General features: G+C 43.5%; 1 protein-coding gene across 5 annotated transcripts in view; it reads right to left on the bottom strand.

Annotated features, from left to right (window-relative positions):
* LOC117509343 (S-arrestin-like) overlaps positions 1–23972 on the bottom strand; it is an 86952-nt gene that overhangs the window by 27004 nt on the left and 35976 nt on the right. For all 5 annotated transcript variants that reach the window (XM_034169007.1, XM_034169009.1, XM_034169010.1 and 2 more), the window contains exon 9: positions 17831–17915. In XM_034169007.1, the coding sequence (XP_034024898.1) occupies positions 17831–17915 (85 nt within the window). The remainder of the gene's footprint in view (positions 1–17830; positions 17916–23972) is intronic.

Genomic DNA, 23972 nt, shown 5'->3' with positions numbered 1-23972 from the left:
ATGCACAGGCTTTTTTTTTTGTTGTTGTTTATTTGGATTGTCATCCAAATACATCCAGCTACACTTCCTGGGGTCCACACAAGTCCACAAACACAATACACATAAATCAAAAATGCATTCAAAAATATATGTATTAAAAAAAATCCAATCAAAATTATCACACATGGTCAGTCGATATACATAAAACAACTTGTCTATATATGTTTAAAGATTTAACCCAAATTGCTCATTATGTCATTAAATGCAGTTTTAAAAGTTTTTTTTTTAAAAAAGCATTCATTTGAAGTAAGTTTAATGTGATCAGGTAATAAATTCCATTCCTTCATACCCCTAAATATGACAGTGTTCTTCATGACATTGGTTATCAATCAATCAATCAATTTGTTTATATAGCGCCAAATCACAACAAACAGTTGCCCCAAGGCGCTTTATATTGTAAGGCAAGGCCATACAATAATTATGTAAAACCCCAACGGTCAAAACGACCCCCTGTGAGCAAGCACTTGGCTACAGTGGGAAGGAAAAACTCCCTTTTAACAGGAAGAAACCTCCAGCAGAACCAGGCTCAGGGAGGGGCAGTCTTCTGCTGGGACTGGTTGGGGCTGAGGGAGAGAACCAGGAAAAAGACATGCTGTGGAGGGGAGCAGAGATCGATCACTAATGATTAAATGCAGAGTGGTGCATACAGAGCAAAAAGAGAAAGAAACAGTGCATCATGGGAACCCCCCAGCAGTTTACGTCTATAGCAGCATAACTAAGGGATGGTTCAGGGTCACCTGATCCAGCCCTAACTATAAGCTTTAGCAAAAAGGAAAGTTTTAAGCCTAATCTTAAAAGTAGAGAGGGTGTCTGTCTCCCTGATCTGAATTGGGAGCTGGTTCCACAGGAGAGGAGCCTGAAAGCTGAAGGCTCTGCCTCCCATTCTACTCTTACAAACCCTAGGAACTACAAGTAAGCCTGCAGTCTGAGAGCGAAGCGCTCTATTGGGGTGATATGGTACTATGAGGTCCCTAAGATAAGATGGGACCTGATTATTCAAAACCTTATAAGTAAGAAGAAGAATTTTAAATTCTATTCTAGAATTAACAGGAAGCCAATGAAGAGAGGCCAATATGGGTGAGATATGCTCTCTCCTTCTAGTCCCCGTCAGTACTCTAGCTGCAGCATTTTGAATTAACTGAAGGCTTTTTAGGGAACTTTTAGGACAACCTGATAATAATGAATTACAATAGTCCAGCCTAGAGGAAATAAATGCATGAATTAGTTTTTCAGCATCACTCTGAGACAAGACCTTTCTGATTTTAGAGATATTGCGTAAATGCAAAAAAAGCAGTCCTACATATTTGTTTAATATGCGCTTTGAATGACATATCCTGATCAAAAATGACTCCAAGCTAAAGGTTATAGCTAAAGGTAGCGTAAAGTTTCCCACCACAGCATGTCTGGTTCTGTATCTATGATTTTCTGAACTAAAATAAAAATTCCAAAACAAAATATAAGGTAACAATAAACTTTCTAGTAAAAATGATCAGATAATATAAAAGTCTGTCTTTGACTAACAGCCAGTTTAAATTTTTATGCAGTGTGATGATATTTGTCCTATAACTGCACTTTTAAAAGTGCTATAGAAACAGCCCTATTTTGAATAATCTGTAATTTATTCATCATTTCTCCAGTAACATTTGACCAAACTGCTGGGCAATAATCCAGGTATACAATAGTAGTGCTTTAATTGTTATGTCATGATCTGATTATGGGGTTTTATTAATTTGGTGTCTTGTCTGTCCTCTGACCATGTGCTTTCCTGTTGCAGGTCCAAGCTTTTGGTTTATGGCTGATCTGTTTCCTCTCCCAGTGTGTCTTTCTCTGCATGTCTGTTCAAATCACTTTTCATGTGTCTGAAGGTGGGTGGGGTGGGGCGTGCACAATTACCTCTGATCATCCTCCTCGTTTGATGTCAGCATCATATTAGTTCTGTCAGCATCTTATGTGTGTGCCTCAGTTCCATTTTGTGGGGGCGTGTCCCTCTTGTCTGCAGTAGGCGTGTCTGTTTCTTACACTGTCTGTTATGTAGTCACCTGTTGTCTAGTGTAGTCTTGTCTTTATCTGGAGTTTATACATGTACGTGGATATGTTTGGATGTCGTGCTGTGCGCCTGTTCTTTTGTCTGTCACGTCCTCCACCCCGCCGCTGGGTCGCGTTAATCTAAAGTCTGCTTATGTCCTTGTTTTCCATACGGGACACACCCCCTCGGAATGTCTCGGTTTTATGTTGTCATTTGATTATTCATACTTCTTTGTCAGTTTTGCAGTCCAGGTTTTGAGTTATGTGTTTTGATTTACTTACATGTTTTGTGATGGGTTTTCATCCATGGTTGCTTTTTATTTTCTGAGTGGAATTTTTTGTAGTCAGCATTTCAGCTTAATTTCCAGTCTTGGGTTTACTGTCTCTTATTATAATATGCATTATGTTTCTTCTCAGTGTTTTATGATTTTTCTGTGAGGAGTGTTTTTGATTTTGTTTGCATTCACCTCATATGATTTAAGTGGGTCTGTCTTGGTCTTAGGTGATGTTTTGTCTTTTAGAGATGCCTTGGTTCTGCTGCCCCCTTCAGTTTAGTTTAGGTTATCACAGGGATGTTCTGATGACTCCAGCTGCAGTTCTTCCCAGGTGCTACTCATTTAGCCAGTTTATTTAAACCTCACCAGTTTGTTCTTTCTTGGAGGCCCATTGTTTGTTTGTCTTTGCTCATGAGAGGTGGTATGCATTTTGCTGGTTTTTGTTGTGGGTTTTTCTAGTAATTTCTTGCCAAGTTTTGTGTGCAGTTTATTCCTTTGGACTTTAAGTATGACATGGTTCAGGTACTGAGTTACATTTTACTCACATAGAAGCCAAAAAATAAACTTTCTTATAACACAAAATGCTGTTTCTAGCTGAACAAAATACTTATCAATATATAATTGAAAGAATTAATACAAAATCTTTATCCCCCCCCCCAAAAAAAGTTATATGAACTTAACCGAAGCTATATCTAATCTTGGCAGTAACTAAGTTTTACAGACCTATGAGACAGCGGTCTCACCATAGGTTGCTTAAACTAAGCTCATCAAAACATATGAACTTATTTTCTTGAAATTCTACAATGTTCTTAACATTATTAACATTAAATAATGGCCCTACCATTATTTAATGCTTCGATCTTAAATATGATCAATCTATCTTTATTAGTTGGCTATGTACCACAGGCTTTTAAGGTGGCAGTAATTAAACCATTACTTAAAAAGCCATCACTTGACCCAGCTATCTTAGCTAATTATAGGCCAATCTCCAACCTTCCTTTTCTCTCAAAAATTCTTGAAAGGGTAGTTGTAAAACAGCTAACTGATCATCTGCAGAGGAATGGTCTATTTGAAGAGTTTCAGTCAGGTTTTAGAATTCATCATAGTACAGAAACAGCATTAGTGAAGGTTACAAATGATCTTCTTATGGCCTCGGACAGTGGACTCATCTCTGTGCTTGTTCTGTTAGACCTCAGTGCTGCTTTTGATACTGTTGACCATAAAATTTTATTACAGAGATTAGAGCATGCCATAGGTATTAAAGGCACTGCGCTGCGGTGGTTTGAATCATATTTGTCTAATAGATTACAATTTGTTCATGTAAATGGGGAATCTTCTTCACAGACTAAAGTTAATTATGGAGTTCCACAAGGTTCTGTGCTAGGACCAATTTTATTCACTTTATACATGTTTCCCTTAGGCAGTATTATTAGACGGCATTGCTTAAATTTTCATTGTTACGCAGATGATACCCAGCTTTATCTATCCATGAAGCCAGAGGACACACACCAATTAGCTAAACTGCAGGATTGTCTTACAGACATAAAGACATGGATGACCTCTAATTTCCTGCTTTTAAACTCAGATAAAACTGAAGTTATTGTACTTGGCCCCACAAATCTTAGAAACATGGTGTCTAACCAGATCCTTACTCTGGATGGCATTACCCTGACCTCTAGTAATACTGTGAGAAATCTTGGAGTCATTTTTGATCAGGATATGTCATTCAAAGCGCATATTAAACAAATATGTAGGACTGCTTTTTTGCATTTACGCAATATCTCTAAAATCAGAAAGGTCTTGTCTCAGAGTGATGCTGAAAAACTAATTCATGCATTTATTTCCTCTAGGCTGGACTATTGTAATTCATTATTATCAGGTTGTCCTAAAAGTTCCCTAAAAAGCCTTCAGTTAATTCAAAATGCTGCAGCTAGAGTACTGACGGGGACTAGAAGGAGAGAGCATATCTCACCCATATTGGCCTCTCTTCATTGGCTTCCTGTTAATTCTAGAATAGAATTTAAAATTCTTCTTCTTACTTATAAGGTTTTGAATAATCAGGTCCCATCTTATCTTAGGGACCTCGTAGTACCATATCACCCCAATAGAGCGCTTCGCTCTCAGACTGCAGGCTTACTTGTAGTTCCTAGGGTTTGTAAGAGTAGAATGGGAGGCAGAGCCTTCAGCTTTCAGGCTCCTCTCCTGTGGAACCAGCTCCCAATTCAGATCAGGGAGACAGACACCCTCTCTACTTTTAAGATTAGGCTTAAAACTTTCCTTTTTGCTAAAGCTTATAGTTAGGGCTGGATCAGGTGACCCTGAACCATCCCTTAGTTATGCTGCTATAGACGTAGACTGCTGGGGGGTTCCCATGATGCACTGTTTCTTTCTCTTTTTGCTCTGTATGCACCACTCTGCATTTAATCATTAGTGATCGATCTCTGCTCCCCTCCACAGCATGTCTTTTTCCTGGTTCTCTCCCTCAGCCCCAACCAGTCCCAGCGGAAGACTGCCCCTCCCTGAGCCTGGTTCTGCTGGAGGTTTCTTCCTGTTAAAAGGGAGTTTTTCCTTCCCACTGTAGCCAAGTGCTTGCTCACAGGGGGTCGTTTTGACCGTTGGGGTTTTACATCATTATTGTATGGCCTTGCCTTACAATATAAGGCGCCTTGGGGCAACTGTTTGTTGTGATTTGGCGCTATATATAAAAAAAATTGATTGATTGAATTGATTTTAGTCCTGCCTCAGCTCAGACAGTGCCATATGGTCGAGGTGCAATGTACTGTCATTGAGAGAAGCCCTGCTTGCATCAACTCTGTTCTCAGCTAGGAGATCAACATTTGAAGACCTAATCCTGCTGAAGGTTCCATTTCCATACCACTGCACAATGACAGTATCATTGGCTGACCTGAGCAGTGTGCTTTTTCTGTAGTGAGCAGGAACATCATTCCTGGTGATAGATATATCTGTTTCAGAAATAGATCTAAACTCTCATGACATACACCATGTTTTCAAAAATACCTCTACAGCACCACGGTGAAGGTCTTTGTAAAAAAAAAAAAAAAATCAAAAAATACAGGAGATGCAGAAATCTAAATACCATCTCATTAATTGACATATATTTGGCAATAGAAAGATATGTTTTTCACTGAGCTAGGATGAAAATCTCTAGAGATTATTATTTATTTTTTTTACACAGGGCAGTATTTTCTGATATGGCTGGCTGTCGACTTTGTGACATGAGCACGCTGTATTTACCAATAGATAAAAATTGATTATTTTGTGTATTAACATATTATGTTCACAATGTTTTTTGTGAAATATCAAAATTTTACCATGAATAATTTGGAGTAGACAAGTATTAGAAGTTCCACTTTTGACTCCAATGTCTAAATTTTGTTGTGATTTTCAACTTTGCTTGTTTGTCATTTTGCAATGATTTTCTTTGACAAATTGTAATGGAATACCTCAAATATATATAGATATATAGATATAAATACAAAATGTATAACAGGGCAAAATAGGTGGCACTGTCCGAAATTTTCAACTAAAAAAAACAGCAATTTCATGCAATTTTCACCATGTATCAGTACTCTTTTTAATAACATATTTTTATGACTACAGAGAACTCAGCCACATGGGGTGTGTAGCCAGTACATTCTGAGTGCTGGTCCCAAGCCCAGATAAATGAGGAGGGTTGTGTCAGGAAGGGCATCCGGCGTAAAACAAGCCAATCCAACTATGCAGACTAAGTATCGAATTTCCATACCAGATCGGTTACGGCCCGGGTTAACAACGTCCACCACCGGTGGAAATTGGGCTACTGCTGGGCGAAGATGACAAAGAAGAGGAGGAAAACGTTTCCACAAACAGCGGGAGAAGAAGAAAATGAGAAGGGTGGAAATGAGAGTGGGGACATTGAATGTTGGTAGTATGACTGGTAAAGGGAGAGAGCTGTCTGATATGATGGAGAGGAGAAAGGTAGACATATTGTGTGTGCAAGAGACCAAGTGGAAGGGAAGTAAGAGCAGGAGCATCGGCGGTGGGTACAAGTTGTTGTACCATGGTGAGGACAGGAAGAGAAATGGTGTTGGGGTCATTTTAAAGGAAGAGTATGTTAAAAGTGTGTTGGAGGTTAAGCGAGTGTCTGATAGGGTGATGAGTGTGAATTTGGAAATTGAAGGGGTGATGATGAATATCATCAGTGCATATGCCCCACAGGTAGGTTGTGAGATGAAGGAGAAAGAAGATTTCTGGAGTGTGTTAGATGAGGTGGTGGAGAGTGTGCCCAAGCATGAAAGAGTGGTGATAGGAGCAGACTTCAATGGGCATGTTGGTGAAGGGAACAGAGGTGATGAGGAAGTAATGGGTAGATATGGTATCAAGGATAGGAATGGGGAAGGACAGATGGTAGTTGATTTTCCAAAAAGGATGGAAATGGCTGTGGTGAATACCTACTTTAAGAAAAGGGAGGAGCACAGGGTAACATATAAGAGTGGAGGAAGGTGCACACAGGTGGACTACATTCTTTATAGGAGATGCAAGCTAAAAGAAATCACAGACTGTAAGGTGGTAGCAGGAGAGAGTGTCACTAGACAGCATAGGATGGTTGTTTGTAGGATGACTTTAGAGGTAAAGAAGAAGAAGTTCAACAAAGGATCAGATGATGGAAGCTGAAGGAGGAAGACGTGTGAAATTTAGCGAGCAGGTGAGAGAAGCACTGGTTGGAGGGGAAGCAATTTTGGACAACTGGAAAAGTACTGCAGATGTGGTGAGGGAGACAACTAGGACAGTACTGGGTATGACATCTGGACAGTGGAAGGAAGACAAGGAGACTTGGTGGTGGAATGAAGAGGTCCAGGAAAGCATAAGGAGAAAGAGGTTGGTGAAAAACTTTGGGATAGTCGGAGAGATGAAGAAAGTAGACAGGAGTACAAGGAGATGCAGCGTAAGGCGAAAAGAGAAGTGACAAAAGTGAAGGAAAAGGCATATTGTGAGCTGTACAAGAAGTTGAATAGTAAGGAAAGAGAAAAGGACTTGTACCGATTGGCCAGACAAAGGGACAGAGCTGGAAAGGATGTGCAGCAGGTTAGGGTGGTAAAAAAATGCACATGGTAATGTGCTGACAAGTGAGGAGTGTGTGCTGAGAAGGTGGAGGGAATATTTTGAAGAGCTGATGAATAAAGAAAATGAGCGAGAGAAAAGGCTGGATGATGTGGTGAGAGTAAATCAGGAAGTAAAAGAGATTAGCAAGGAAGAAGTGAGGGCTGCTATGAAGAGGATGAAGAGTGGAAAGGCAGTTGGTCCAGATGACATTCCAGTGGAGGCATGGAAATGTCTAGGAGAGATGGCAGTAGAGTTTCTAACCAGATTGTTTAATAAAATCTTGGAAAGTGAGAGGATGCCTGAGGAGTGGAGACGAAGTGTGCTGGTTCCTATTTTTAAGAACAAGGGTGATGTGCAGAGCTGCAGTAACTACAGAGGCATAAAGTTGATCAGCCACAGCATGAATTTATGGGAAAGAGTAGTAGAAGCTAGGCTTAGAAAACAGGTGAAGATCTGTGAGCAGCAATGTACAAGAATAGTGTGACAGCGGTGAGATGCGCAGTTGGAATGACAGACTCATTCAAGGTGGAGGTGGGATTACACCAAGGATCAGCTCTGAGTTCTTTCTTGTTTGCAGTGGTGATGGACAGGTTGATGGATGAGATCAGACAGGAGTCCCCATGGACTATGATGTTTGCAGATGACATTGTGATCTGTAGTGTACATCCACATAGATGCTGAGAATGACAGCCTCAACACTGCATTTAATCTATTATTACATTCAGTTGGCTTCGCTCAAAATGTAAATGAGCCCACCCACCATTTTAACCGCACTTTAGATCTTGTTCTGACATATGGCACAGAAATTGAAGACTTAACAGTATTCCCTGAAAACCCCCTGTTGTCTGATAATTTCTTAATAACATTTACATTTACTTTAATGGACTACCCAGCAGTGGGGAATACGTTTCATTACAGTAGAAGTCTTTCTGAAAGCGCTGTAACTAGGTTCAAGGATATGATTCCTTCTTTGTTATGTTCTTCAATGCCATATACCAACACAGTGCAGAGTAGCTACCTAAACTCTGTGAGTGAGATGGATTATCTCGTCAATAGCTTTACATCCTCATTGAGCACAACTTTGGATGCTGTAGCTCCTCTGAAAAAGAGAAATGCTTAAATCCTCTTAAATCAGAAATGCTTGACTCCGTGGTATAACCCACAAACTCGCCGCTTAAAGCAGATAACCAGTAAGCTGGAGAGGAAATAGCATCTCACTAATTTAGAAGATCTTTATTTAGCCTGGAAAAAGAGTCTGTTGCTCTATAAAAAAAGCCCTCCGTAAAGCTAGGACATCTTACTATTCATCACTAATTGAAGAAAATAAGAACAACCCCAGGTTTCTTTTCAACACTGTAGCCAGGCTGACAAAGAATCAGAGCTCTATTGAGCCGAGTATTCCTTTAACTTTAACTAGTAATGACTTCATGACTTTCTTTGCAAATAAAATTTTAACTACTAGAGGAAAAATTATTCAGAACCATCCCAAAGACATATCTTTATGTTCGGCTGCCTTCAGTAATGCTGGTATTTGGTTAGACTCTTTCTCTCTGATTGTTCTGTCTGAGTTATTTTCATTAGTGACTTCCTCCAAACCATCAACATGTCTATTAGACCCCATTCCTACCAGGCTGCTCAAGGAAGCCCTAGCGTTAATTAATGCTTCGATCTTAAATATGATCAATCTATCTTTATTAGTTGGCTATGTACCACAGGCTTTTAAGGTGGCAGTAATTAAACCATTACTTAAAAAGCCATCACTTGACCCAGCAATCTTAGCTAATTATAGGCCAATCTCCAACCTTCCTTTTCTCTCAAAAATTCTTGAAAGGGTAGTTGTAAAACAGCTAACTGATCATCTGCAGAGGAATGGTCTATTTGAAGAGTTTCAGTCAGGTTTTAGAATTCATCATAGTACAGAAACAGCATTAGTGAAGGTTACAAATGATCTTCTTATGGCCTCAGACAGTGGACTCATCTCTGTGCTTGTTCTGTTAGACCTCAGTGCTGCTTTTGATAATGTTGACCATAAAATTTTATTACAGAGATTAGAGCATGCCATAGGTATTAAAGGCACTGCGCTGCAGTGGTTTGAATCATATTTATCTAATAGATTACAATTTGTTTATGTAAATGGGGAGTTTTCTTCACAGACTAAGGTTAATTATGGAGTTCCACAAGGTTCTGTGCTAGGACCAATTTTATTCACTTTATACATGCTTCCCTTAGGCAGTATTATTAGAAAGCATTGCTTAAATTTTCATTGTTACGCAGATGATACCCAGCTTTATCTATCCATGAAGCCAGAGGACACACACCAATTAGTTAACCTGCAGGAATGTCTTTCAGACATAAAGACATGGATGACCTCTAATTTCCTGCTTTTAAATTCAGATAAAACTGAAGTTATTGTACTTGGCCCCAAAAATCTTAGAAACATGGTGTCTAACCAGATCCTTACTCTGGATGGCATTACCCTGACCTCTAGTAATACTGTGAGAAATCTTGGAGTCATTTTTTATCAGGATATGTCCTTCAATGCGCATATTAAACAAATATGTAGGACTGCTTTTTTGAACCATCCCTTAGTTATGCTGCTATAGACTTAGACTGCTGGGGGGTTCCCATGATGCACTGAGTGTTCCTTTCTCTTTTTGCTTTGTATGCACCACTCTGCTTTTAATCATTGGTGATTGATCTCTGCTCCCCTCCACAGCATGTCTTTTTCCTGATTCTCTCCCCTCAGCCCCGACCAGTCCCAGCAGAAGACTGCCCCTCCCTGAGCCTGGTTCTGCTGGAGGTTTCTTCCTGTTAAAAGGGAGTTTTTCCTTCCCACTGTCGCCAAGTGCTTGCTCACAGGGGGTCGTTTTGACAGTTGGGGTTTTTCTGTAATTATTGTATGGCTTTTGCCTTACAATATAAAGCGCCTTGGGGCAACTGTTTGTTGTGGTTTGGCGCTATATGAATAAAATTGATTTGATTTTGATTTAGTGACAGTAGAGAGCAAGTTGAGTCTAGTCTGGAGAGGTGGAGATATGCTTTGGAGAGAAGGGGAATGAAAGTCAGTAGAAGCAAGACTGAGTACATATGTGTGAATGGGAGGGAGTCCAGTGGAATAGTGCAGTTACAAGGAGTAGAAGTGGTGAAAGTAGATGAGTTTAAATTATTGGGGTCAACTGTTCAAAGTAATGGAGAGTGTGGTAGAGAGGTGAAGAAGAGAGGTGGAGTGGGTGGAGAAAGGTGGCAGGAGAGATTTGTGACCGAAGGATATCAGCAAGAGTGAAGGGGAAAGTTTACAAGACAGTAGTGAGACCAGCTATGTTGTACAGTTTAGAGACGGTGGCACTAACAAAAAGACAGGAGGCGGAGCTGAAGATGTTGAGATTCTCTTTGGGAGTGACAAGAATGGACAAGATTAGGAATGAACATATCAGAGGGACAGCTCCCGTGAGACGGTTTGGAGACAAAAATGCGAGATTGAGATGGTTTGGACATGTGCAGAGGAGGGACCCAGGGTATATAGGGAGAAGGATGCTGAGGATGAAGCCACCAGGCAGGAGGAGAAGAGCGAGACCAAAGAAGAGGTTCATGGATGTGCTGAGGGAGGACATGCAGGTGGTTGGTGAGACAGAGGAAGATACAGAGGACAGGGTGAGATGGAAACGATTGATCTGCTGTGGCGACCCCTAACAGGAACAGCCGAAAGACAAAGAAGAAGAAGGTTGTGGTCTGTCTCCAGAGACTCCTGTTTTACCTGTGTGATGTGCACGCTCCACCTCCATCTCCCTCTGTAACTGCTCCCTAAGTTTCTGCTTAAAATGTCTCTTACTTTTTCCTCTGAATCAATCCAGGATTCACCAGGTGATTCAAGGATGCCTTCGATGACAGTGTTATTTCACCTCGATTGACCTTCTAGGTAATCCTGCTTGTCGAGAATGACCTGTTGACGCTCACACATTTTAACCATTTCATTTTCAGTGATCTTGAGATGTTCAGACTGTTTGGCTTGATTGATTTTAAGGTCATCTACATCCTTCTGAGTGTATTGGATGCTGGCTTTCAGATCTTGAATTTCTTTAGTTAAAGCATCAACTCTGGTGTTGGTTGAGTCCATGATAACTTTAACAAATTCTTTAAAAAATTGCTGCTACTGTAACAGAGCAGTAAACATGCCCTTCTGTTGATGCAGCAATTCAATGACCTGAGTCAAAGATACATAATCCTCCTCTGTGTTTATCTGCTTGGGTGGCATTTTGTTGGTGGCTCGCTTCGTCCGCTAGCCAGTTGCTGGGGGCTAGTAGCAGCTTCCAACAATGTCGCGGGCCTGGTGGCTGTGTCCGATGATGCTCCAGGCATGGTTGCGGTCTCTGACATAGCCACAGGCCTTTTCACAGCCTCCAACGATGCCGCGGGCCTGGTGGTGGCCTCTGACAATGCCAAGGGCCTGGTGGTGGCCTCCAATGATGCCACAAGCCCATTAAGCGGTCTCCGATGTAGCTGCAGGCAACAATAAGCTAGTTCTGCTCCGACTTGCTCCCGAAATGAAAGTTTGGTGATTTATCCACTATAGCACCAGCTGTGTGTAATTAGCAGTTCTTTAGCCAGCCTATGACGATGCTACGGGCCTGGTGGCAGCCTCCGACAATGCCATGTGCCTGGTGGCGGCCTCTGATGTAGCCACGAGCCTTTTCACGGCCTCCAAAGATCTTGAGGCAGCCTCCGACAATGCCGCGGGCCTGGTAGCAGCCTCACGTAGCCGCGAGCCCATTAGGCGGTCTCCAATGTGGCCGCAGGCAACGATAAGCTAGTTCTGCTCTGACTTGCTCCCGAAATGAAAGTTTGGTGATTTATCCACTATTGCACCAGCTGTGTGTAATTAGCAGTTCTTTAGGCAGCCTCCAACAATGCCACGGGCCTGGTGGTGGTCTCTGACGATGCTGCGAGCCTGGTGGCAGCCTCTGATGTAGCCACGAGCCTTTTCACGGCCTCCAAAGATCTTGAGGCAGCCTCCGACAATGCAGCGGGCCTGGTAGCAGCCTCACGTAGCCGCGAGCCCATTAGGTGGTCTCCAATGTGGCCGCAGGCAACGAGAAGCTAGTTCTGCTCTGACTTGCTCCCGAAATGAAAGTTTGGTGATTTATCCACTATTGCACCAGCTGTGTGTAATTAGCAGTTCTTTAGGCAGCCTCCAACAATGCCACGGGCCTGGTGGTGGTCTCTGACGATGCTGCGAGCCTGGTGGCAGCCTCTGATGTAGTCACAGGCCTTTTCACAGCCTCCGAAGCAGCCGAGGGCCTTTTAGCGGCTACCGATGTAGCCACAGATCTTTAGGTAGCCTCCAATGATGCCGCGTGCCTGGTGGGGGCCTCCGACAATGCCGCAGGCCTGGTGGCCGCGGGCAACAATAAGCTAGTTCTGCTCCGACTTGCTCCCGAAATGAAAGTTTGGTGATTTATCCACTATAGCACCAGCTGTGTGTAATTAGCAGTTCAAAAGTCTTACTAAACGTAAAAACTTCACCAATAGCTCCTGTCATACGTGCGTCTCTAGATTGTCCCTGGATTTCAATTCTCTATACTGTGCTGCACCCACAACTCTCTCAGTGATCAGTAAAGAGTGCCAGGGGTAAGATATGAAGGTGGAAGCGCTTAGCTCTGATCTGGACTGGAAGCAGCAGATGTGTGATTCCATCATCAGACCCTTGGAAGAATTCGGAGGGTTTTTCGGCAGCAGCCTTATTTAGAATCCACTCTGCTCACTCTGAACAGGGAGGGGGCTAGGAAAGGTGCCCTAAACATTGTCTACGTAATCTTAACTCCTTGGGAGTGAATGTTATGCCACAGTCATCAGTGTTTATGCACCAACACATGACACCAACCATGAGAAGGAAACCTTCTATATCAAGCTGGACACCATTCTATCTGCAATCCCAGCATCTGACAAGATCATCGTCATGCATGACTTCAATGCCCAGCTCAGAAAGGGCCACCAGCTCTGGTACAGAACTATCAGGAGAAACTGTTGTATGGCTGGGGGGGCCTGGCTGCCTTTTGTTTCTGTCTTCTGTGCTGTCTTTTGTTTTTCCTTCCAGGTGGTACGCGTTTAGGACTGAGTGGCTGTGTGGCTGAGTTATCAGGACCTCACCCTGATCACCTGAGGCTGATCATGTGCAGCTCGCCAGGACTCACAGCAGTGGTGCATCTACACGGATTGGAGCATGGTGGCATTTAAGTCTGGAGTACACAGTGTGTATTTGCCAGAGACTCGACCTTGTGACCAGACGGGTGAGATCGTCGTCTTGAGAGCCATCTCATTATTATGGATGCAGAGAACGTCCAGGTTTGATGCTATGGTCTGTGAAAGAGGAGGGGGTGAGGTCTCACGCTCGTCAGCACACTTCCTGAGGTACGTTAGGTTTTGTGACTAACATTTATACAGTCAGTAAATGTGGTGTCCCTCACACCTTATTATATTGAGCTGTTATGTTAGTCGTTTAATCAGCTTCCACTGCAGTTGAGTAATGTGAACTGGGTGTTCCATGCCTGCAGAGAGGGAAGCTGATTAGTGATTAAGCCAGGAAGTGTTTGCTGTTTATGTACACCTTTGAGCGGTCTCTCTGTGTGTGGAGTGTGGACTCACATGATGGTTTCTTCTTTCACAGACTCGGTTTGTCGCGGCCACCTGGGGGGTGTCGGCGGGGTCCTTGGGTCCGAACTGTTTCTGGCTCCGGACCATTAGTGCTGCTGGGAGCACACCGGCATTCCACCACGCCAGACCGCGCACTTATTTGTTTGTATTATCACATCACTGTTATGTTATTAAAGTCAGTTATCCTTTGTACCGTGCTCTGCTTATTTTATACTGGGTCCTTCAAACGCTGGTCGGTTCCCCGTCCTGCGTCCGACACATAACAGTAGTCTCTGGCCATACATCACGGACCCAGCGGTTGCAGAGACGGTAACGCGCCGGGAAGGCGGCAGCAGACGTTCAGAAGTTATCCGGATCAGTTGCGGGTGCTCTCCGCCCGGATGGTGCGTGTCTGAGAACCCATTACACGAATACTGATTTGAGCTCTATTGCAGCCGTGTTCCTGTGTTGTGCCTTATCCGTGGGTCGTGGTGGAGTGTGACTGGCGACGGCTTCGCGTCACGCTCCGACCGGATAAGAGGTTTAAACGGGAGCTGCAAGAGTGTGTCTGTAATGGGTGAACGCGCACGGCGGAGCTCTGTGGCACGGGTCGCTGAGCTTCCTGTGTTACAGTTGTAGCCCCGTTTCCCCGGTTGAAGATAACTACTGCGTCTGTTGTGTCAGCTCCGGCGTAATTTAGTTGAATCACATTTTGGTTGTGTGTTTGCACACAGCTGCGCACAGAAAAGCAGCGTGAGTTGGTTTCTCTGTTACCAAAGGGGGTTTTTCATTTTCAGCACTCTGGCTCCCTCTGTTGGTGACTGAGTCACAGTACCGTTAATGCTCTTAAGATGGAACAGGTGTGTTCCATTTGTTTGAGCTTAACGGTATGAGTCACTGATTAGTTTTGTGTTGGTTCATTTTTTGTGGGTGTTTTTTGAGTTGGTTTTTGTGTGGGATTTTCTTCACTATTAGTGCTCTGGGGTCGTGACCCTGCAGTTCTGTCTGGAGCATAACAGGACCCAGTTAACTTTATGTTAGTCTGTTAGTCTTTCTTTTTATTTCTTTTGGTTTCACCTCCCAGGGTTTGATGGGACGGTCCCCTGGGGGGTGATGGGGAGATAATTGGGTTGTTTTTTCTTTTTTTGTTTTTTGTTATGCCCTCTCTTCTCCTCTGGCTCCAGCTGTGTGAGCCATACGTGTCGGCGTTGCTGGAGTGGTGCAGTTTGGTTATGCTGGGCGTTTCCCAGGTAACCTCTGCACCTGGGAGGGGGGGGGGGGGTTCGGGGTGTTGTTTTTTTTTGTTTTGTTGATTCCCTGTTCCACCTCCGGCTTCAGCGCGCCTTTGAGCCATCTGCCATCAGCGTGGCTGAGGTTTGGGGCAGTGGGATATACCCGCAGCTGGTGGCTGGTTTGGAAGTCGGAGGGGTGGCGCCGTTTTGTGCCGTCTGCCATAACCGCTGTTCCACTCCTCCCGGTTGACTTCTGGGGTATAGTCATGGTTGGTGACGCTGGACGTGCTTCCAGTTTCCACTGCGTCGAGGGGGTGGGGTTGGGGTTGTTTTGTTTGTTTTGTTTTTTTTTCCTTTTGTTTTTCCCCCCAGTTTCCGCCCTCAGGGTGTGACTGTGGTGTCCTCTGGGGGGGGGAAGGGCTGTGGGTCCATCTAGCCATAGACGGCCGGGGCTGGGTCTGTTGGTCATGAGGGGAGGCGTCTCCTGGGGTTGATGGAACGGTCCTCTGGGAGGCGCTGGGAGTCCCCGTGGGTGACTTTGGATCCCAGAGGGACCTCGGCTGTGGTTATTACTCCTGGAGCTGGCGGGATGTCCTCTGGGGGGTGTTGGTCCCTACATGTCGTCGGGGGGGGGGGGGGGGTGTTAGCGTTTTTATTTGCAAGCTTAAGTTTGGGTTGTTTTTCTTTTCTCCTCTTCCCGGGGTTTGATGGGACGGTCCTCTGGGGGGGGGGGGGGGGGGGTTTGGTTGTTTGTGTTTGTCTTTTTTGTTTTATGACTAATCAGACTGTAAACATGGTTGGACAAAGGCTGACCGCACAGGTTCAAGAACTCCTGGCCACACCTGTGCTAATTGACTGACAGAAACAAAGGCAAAGATGCAGCCAGAGGAGAAGACATCAACCGTTCTGTTAGATGAAGATTCTGTTGGAAGATGAATGCAGATACGGTTTCCAGCCATGGTCCCTGGAGGGGGGTGTTTCTCCTGGGCCAGGTTTGTGTGGTCGCCGGGAGGCTTCCCGTGAGGGTGGGGTGCTGTTGTATGGCTGGGGGGGCCTGGCTGCCTTTTGTTTCTGTCTTCTGTGCTGTCTTTTGTTTTTCCTTCCAGGTGGTACGCGTTTAGGACTGAGTGGCTGTGTGGCTGGGTTATCAGGACCTCACCCTGATCACCTGAGGCTGATCATGTGCAGCTCGTCAGGACTCACAGCAGTGGTGCATCTACACGGATTGGAGCATGGTGGCATTTAAGTCTGGAGTACACAGTGTGTATATGCCAGAGACTCGACCTTGTGACCAGACGGGTGAGATTGTCGTCTTGAGAGCCATCTCATTATTATGGATGCAGAGAACGTCCAGGTTTGATGCTATGGTCTGTGAAAGAGGAGGGGGTGAGGTCTCACGCTCGTCAGCACACTTCCTGAGGTACGTTAGGTTTTGTGACTAACATTTGTACAGTCAGTAAATGTGGTGTCCCTCACACCTTATTATATTGAGCTGTTATGTTAGTCGTTTAATCAGCTTCCACTGCAGTTGAGTAATGTGAACTGGGTGTTCCATGCCTGCAGAGAGGGAAGCTGATTAGTGATTAAGCCAGGAAGTGTTTGCTGTTTATGTACACCTTTGAGCGGTCTCTCTGTGTGTGGAGTGTGGACTCACATGATGGTTTCTTCTTTCACAGACTCGGTTTGTCGCGGCCACCTGGGGGGTGTCGGCGGGGTCCTTGGGTCCGAACTATTTCTGGCTCCGGACCGTTAGTGCTGCTGGGAGCACACCGGCATTCCACCACGCCAGACCGCGCACTTATTTGTTTGTATTATCACATCACTGTTATGTTATTAAAGTCAGTTATCCTTATTATATCTGCTTATTTTATACTGGGTCCTTCAAACGCTGGTCGGTTCTCCGTCCTGCGTCCGACACATAACAGAAACATAGCAAGGAAGTGCAATGCTATTGGAATCCTGGTTCTCACACAGTGTGCCAAGCATAATCTTGTCATCACCAACACCATCTTCAGGCAAAAGGAAAAGTTCAAAGTCTCCTGGTAATAATACCCTTGCTCAAAGCATTGGCACCTGCTCGACGACATCACTGTCTGAAAGCGCGACCAGAAAGATGTCCTGTTAACCAATGCAATGACAGATGGAGACGACTGCTGGACGGATCATCAATCAATGTGCTTCAGGATCCAGGTGAACATCCACCCCGAGAAGGCCTGGACACTGCAAAACTGTCAACAGATTCAATATCACCAAGCCGGAAGACCTAGAAACAAAAGCAGAGTTTCAACAGCACCTGATGAAAGAACTCTCCACAAAACGCTCTGTCTGGCTCCTAAACAGGAGGAGGAGCTCAAGGCAACCACAGCAACAGCCTGTCAAGAAAACCCAGACACCAAAAGAGGATGCACCAGGACCGGTTTGATAAAAATGATCAGGTCCTCTAACAACTCATCTACCAAAAGCGAAAAGCTTTCCTCAACCATTTAGAACCCAAGGTGCACACAGACACACACGCATGTTCTGTATCACCTGACAGATTGATGTCTTTGATGTCCCTGCTGGAAGAGTTGGTGATCTCGACGTTGGCTTTCACTGGCTCACCATGGTAGAAGGTCTGCAGACAGACAGAAGGCTGAAGTTGATAAGCTGCTAGTTTACTGTTGGAGCTGGTTTCTATAGTGAGGCATGCACATAACTGGTGCTCAGGTGCTTGTCTGTGCTCAAAATACATGATGTCCTACAGTATGCATGTCTGTCTATACTGACCCAAAAAGCTCATAGTAATTTGTCAAACATCCATCATCCAGGCACAGTGATCGATGAGTTTTTCCCAAATGTGTCACCATTTTGCTTTAAGAAAAGAAATCTGCACTGGTTTCTGATCACGGACCAGTTGCAGGAGTTGACACGTGTTGTCTGTGTCTTTGGAACGGTCCGACACACAAGGCTTTTGACACTTCTCAGCCACCGTACCAGAGGCTTCCAGTGGATTGTTTGCTGTTATGACACTCTTCCAAACTTTACACGGTTGTATACATTTCTTTTATTTCTGTTTAGCACTCTTCTGGTTAAGTGTATTTATTCTGAATCTTATTTAACTACAGAATACAGTGAATCGCTAACAATTAGCATTCACTAGCAGTTAGCTTTCGCTAGCTAGGTCGACCCCCGCCGCTGTTACTTTTATAGCTGTTTCTTTTTACCTGTTTAATACTTTTGTTAGTTTTTCAGTGTAACTGCTGTGAATTTTAGGTCATTATTTTACACCTGTGTAAATCTTAGGAGTGACTAGCATTTTTGCTAGCAGTTAGCTTGAGTTAGCTATTTCAACCCCCCTCCCCCATTTTCTTTAATGCTTCTTAGTTTTTTAGTGTAATTGTTAGTTTTTTAGTGTAATTGTTGTGAATTCTAGCTTAGTACTTTTACTCGTGTTAATCTTAGGAGTAGTTTACTTGTAGGAGGTGTTTTTTTTTTTTTTTTTACTGTTCCTACAAGTCTAATACTTCTGCTAATTTTCAGTATAACTGAGGTGAATTTTAATTCATTTATTTACTTCTGTGTGAATCCTGTGTGAGCCTTAGAAGTGGTTAGCTTATTCATTATTGGTTAGCTCATGCTTGCTTTGCTATACTCTTGAATTTCTTAATGCACAAAGTACACTACTTTACACCCTCCGTAAATCCTGCGTGATGTTGGAAGATAGGGTGGCTCTCTTAGAGAGCCATGTCCGTAAGTTAGAACAGCTTCTTAGCTCAGTGGAGTTAGACTTTACGGACACTCCAGACGAGGTTAGTGTTGGGCCGGCTAGCGTGCCCATTAGCATCAGCCTAGAAACGCCGGTTGTGGAGGATGGCTTTCGGACTGCGGCTAGGCGGAGGAAGCCCCGTAGGGCTTGGTGTCCGGTTGTGGTACCCCGATCACACTTGCCACTGTGAACTGTGAATCGGTTCTCCCCCTTGGATTTGCCTGATGTGAATTCTCTGAGCCCACGAGTGACTTCCACTCCTGTCTCCAGGCCAAAATGCCGGACCTTAGTGATAGGGAATTCTATCACCTGCAAAGTCAGGTTACAGATGCCTTGCTTGCCTCTACTGGTGGTTGGCTCTCACTGCGGTATTGTATCACTTCCTGTTCCGGAGCACAGCGGTGTTTTTCTGTATCTGTTAGCTGTTTAATCTGCGCAGTTAGATTGATCTAGTTATCTAGATTACGATTTGTTTCCCAGTGTAATCTTTACGTGCCTTAACTAAAGCACTCCTTCTGCTGAATCACCTCTAAATTATTTACACATTATTCACTTTGCGTGTTTTTAGGAATCCGCTAGCTTAGCGTAGCTACTAGCTCTTAGCCGATTTAGCATGGCGGCTTCTCCTGTCTCTCCCGCACTTTTCTGCTCTGGGTGTGAAGTGTTTAGTTATTCCTCGGCCTCCTTTAGCAGTAATGGTACTTGTAATAAGTGTAGCTTATTCGTAGCTTTGGAGGCCAGGCTGGGCGAATTGGAGACTCGGCTCCGCACCGTGGAAAATTCTACAGCTAGCAAGGCCCCTGTAGTCGGTGCGGACCAAGGTAGCTTAGCCGCCGTTAGATCCCCCCTGGCAGATCCCGAGCAGCCGGGAAAGCAGGCCGACTGGGTGACTGTGAGGAGGAAGCGTAGCCCTAAACAGAAGCCCCGTGTACACCGCCAACCCGTTCACATCTCTAACCGTTTTTTTCCCACTCGACGACACACCCGCCGAGGATCAAACTCTGGTTATTGGCGACTCTGTTTTGAGAAATGTGAAGTTAGCGACACCAGCAACCATAGTCAATTGTCTTCCGGGGGCCAGAGCAGGCGACATTGAAGGAAATTTGAAACTGCTGGCTAAGGCTAAGCGTAAATTTGGTAAGATTGTAATTCACGTCGGCAGTAATGACACCCGGTTACGCCAATCGGAGGTCACTAAAATTAACATTAAATCGGTGTGTAACTTTGCAAAAACAATGTCGGACTCTGTAGTTTTCTCTGGGCCCCTCCCCAATCGGACCGGGAGTGACATGTTTAGCCGCATGTTCTCCTTGAATTGCTGGCTGTCTGAGTGGTGTCCAAAAAATGAGGTGGGCTTCATAGATAATTGGCAAAGCTTCTGGGGAAAACCTGGTCTTGTTAGGAGAGACGGCATCCATCCCACTTTGGATGGAGCAGCTCTCATTTCTAGAAATCTGGCCAATTTTCTTAAATCCTCCAAACCGTGACTATCCAGGGTTGGGACCAGGAAGCAGAGTTGTAGTCTTACACACCTCTCTGCAGCTTCTCTCCCCCTGCCATCCCCTCATTACCCCATCCCCGTAGAGACGGTGCCTGCTCCCAGACTACCAATAACCAGCAAAATCTATTTAAGCATAAAAATTCAAAAATAAAAATAATATAGCACCTTCAACTGCACCACAGACTAAAACAGTTAAATGTGGTCTATTAAACATTAGGTCTCTCTCTTCTAAGTCCCTGTTGGTAAATGATATAATAATTGATCAACATATTGATTTATTCTGCCTAACAGAAACCTGGTTACAGCAGGATGAATATGTTAGTTTAAATGAGTCAACACCCCCGAGTCACACTAACTGTCAGAATGCTCGTAGCACGGGCCGGGGTGGAGGATTAGCAGCAATCTTCCATTCCAGCTTATTAATTAATCCAAAACCCAGACAGAGCTTTAATTCATTTGAAAGCTTGTCTCTTAGTCTTGTCCATCCAAATTGGAAGTCCCAAAAAACAGTTTTATTTGTTATTATCTATCGTCCACCTGGTCGTTACTGTGAGTTTCTCTGTGAATTTTCAGACCTTTTGTCTGACTTAGTGCTTAGCTCAGATAAGATAATTATAGTGGGCGATTTTAACATCCACACAGATGCTGAGAATGACAGCCTCAACACTGCATTTAATCTATTATTAGACTCTATTGGCTTTGCTCAAAAAGTAAATGAGTCCACCCACCACTTTAATCATATCTTAGATCTTGTTCTGACTTATGGTATGGAAATAGAAGACTTAACAGTATTCCCTGAAAACTCCCTTCTGTCTGATCATTTCTTAATAACATTTACATTTACTCTGATGGACTACCCAGCAGTGGGGAATAAGTTTCATTACACTAGAAGTCTTTCAGAAAGCGCTGTAACTAGGTTTAAGGATATGATTCCTTCTTTATGTTCTCTAATGCCATATACCAACACAGTGCAGAGTAGCTACCTAAACTCTGTAAGGGAGATAGAGTATCTCGTCAATAGTTTTACATCCTCATTGAAGACAACTTTGGATGCTGTAGCTCCTCTGAAAAAGAGAGCTTTAAATCAGAAGTGTCTGACTCTGTGGTATAACTCACAAACTCGTAGCTTAAAGCAGATAACCCGTAAGTTGGAGAGGAAATAGTGTCTCACTAATTTAGAAGATCTTCACTTAGCCTGGAAAAAGAGTCTGTTGCTCTATAAAAAAGCCCTCCGTAAAGCTAGGACATCTTTCTACTCATCACTAATTGAAGAAAATAAGAACAACCCCAGGTTTCTTTTCAGCACTGTAGCCAGGCTGACAAAGAGTCAGAGCTCTATTGAGCTGAGTATTCCATTAACTTTAACTAGTAATGACTTCATGACTTTCTTTGCTAACAAAATTTTAACTATTAGAGAAAAAATTACTCATAACCATCCCAAAGACGTATCGTTATCTTTGGCTGCTTTCAGTGATGCCGGTATTTGGTTAGACTCTTTCTCTCCGATTGTTCTGTCTGAGTTATTCTCATTAGTTACTTCATCCAAACCATCAACATGTTTATTAGACCCCATTCCTACCAGGCTGCTCAAGGAAGCCCTACCATTATTTAATGCTTCGATCTTAAATATGATCAATCTATCTTTGTTAGTTGGCTATGTACCACAGGCTTTTAAGGTGGCAGTAATTAAACCATTACTTAAAAAGCCATCACTTGACCCAGCTATCTTAGCTAATTATAGGCCAATCTCCAACCTTCCTTTTCTCTCAAAAATTCTTGAAAGGGTAGTTGTAAAACAGCTAACTGATCATCTGCAGAGGAATGGTCTATTTGAAGAGTTTCAGTCAGGTTTTAGAATTCATCATAGTACAGAAACAGCATTAGTGAAGGTTACAAATGATCTTCTTATGGCCTCGGACAGTGGACTCATCTCTGTGCTTGTTCTGTTAGACCTCAGTGCTGCTTTTGATACTGTTGACCATAAAATTTTATTACAGAGATTAGAGCATGCCATAGGTATTAAAGGCACTGCGCTGCTGTGGTTTGAATCATATTTGTCTAATAGATTACAATTTGTTCATGTAAATGGGGAATCTTCTTCACAGACTAAAGTTAATTATGGAGTTCCACAAGGTTCTGTGCTAGGACCAATTTTATTTACTTTATACATGCTTCCCTTAGGCAGTATTATTAGACGGTATTCCTTAAATTTTCATTGTTACGCAGATGATACCCAGCTTTATCTATCCATGAAGCCAGAGGACACACACCAATTAGCTAAACTGCAGGATTGTCTTACAGACATAAAGACATGGATGACCTCTAATTTCCTGCTTTTAAACTCAGATAAAACTGAAGTTATTGTACTTGGCCCCACAAATCTTAGAAACATGGTGTCTAACCAGATCCTTACTCTGGATGGCATTACCCTGACCTCTAGTAATACTGTGAGAAATCTTGGAGTCATTTTTGATCAGGATATGTCATTCAAAGCGCATATTAAACAAATATGTAGGACTGCTTTTTTGCATTTACGCAATATCTCTAAAATTAAAAAGGTCTTGTCTCAGAGTGATGCTGAAAAACTAATTCATGCATTTATTTCCTCTAGGCTGGACTATTGTAATTCATTATTATCAGGTTGTCCTAAAAGTTCCCTAAAAAGCCTTCAGTTAATTCAAAATGCTGCAGCTAGAGTACTGACGGGGACTAGAAGGAGAGAGCATATCTCACCCATATTGGCCTCTCTTCATTGGCTTCCTATTAATTCTAGAATAGAATTTAAAATTCTTCTTCTTACTTATAAGGTTTTGAATAATCAGGTCCCATCTTATCTTAGGCACCTCATAGTACCATATCACCCCAATAGAGCGCTTCGCTCTCAGACTGCAGGCTTACTTGTAGTTCCTAGGGTTTGTAAGAGTAGAATGGGAGGCAGAGCCTTCAGCTTTCAGGCTCCTCTCCTGTGGAACCAGCTCCCAATTCAGATCAGGGAGACAGATACCCTCTCTACTTTTAAGATTAGGCTTAAAACTTTCCTTTTTGCTAAAGCTTATAGTTAGGGCTGGATCAGGTGACCCTGAACCATCCCTTAGTTATGCTGCTATAGACGTAGACTGCTGGGGGGTTCCCATGATGCACTGTTTCTTTCTCTTTTTGCTCTGTATGCACCACTCTGCATTTAATCATTAGTGATTGATCTCTGCTCCCCTCCACAGCATGTCTTTTTCCTGGTTCTCTCCCTCAGCCCCAACCAGTCCCAGCAGAAGACTGCCCCTCCCTGAGCCTGGTTCTGCTTGAGGTTTCTTCCTCAATACATCAGAGGGAGTTTTTCCTTATCACTGTCGCCAGTGTGCTCGCTCTGGGGGTTGGTAATGTGTATATATGTATGTATGTATGTATGTATGGGGTGTGCGTTTATAAGC

Source organism: Thalassophryne amazonica, chromosome 4, assembly GCF_902500255.1.
Source record: "Thalassophryne amazonica chromosome 4, fThaAma1.1, whole genome shotgun sequence".
Taxonomy (NCBI): domain Eukaryota; kingdom Metazoa; phylum Chordata; class Actinopteri; order Batrachoidiformes; family Batrachoididae; genus Thalassophryne; species Thalassophryne amazonica.
This window is presented reverse-complemented; position numbering and strand designations above follow the sequence as displayed.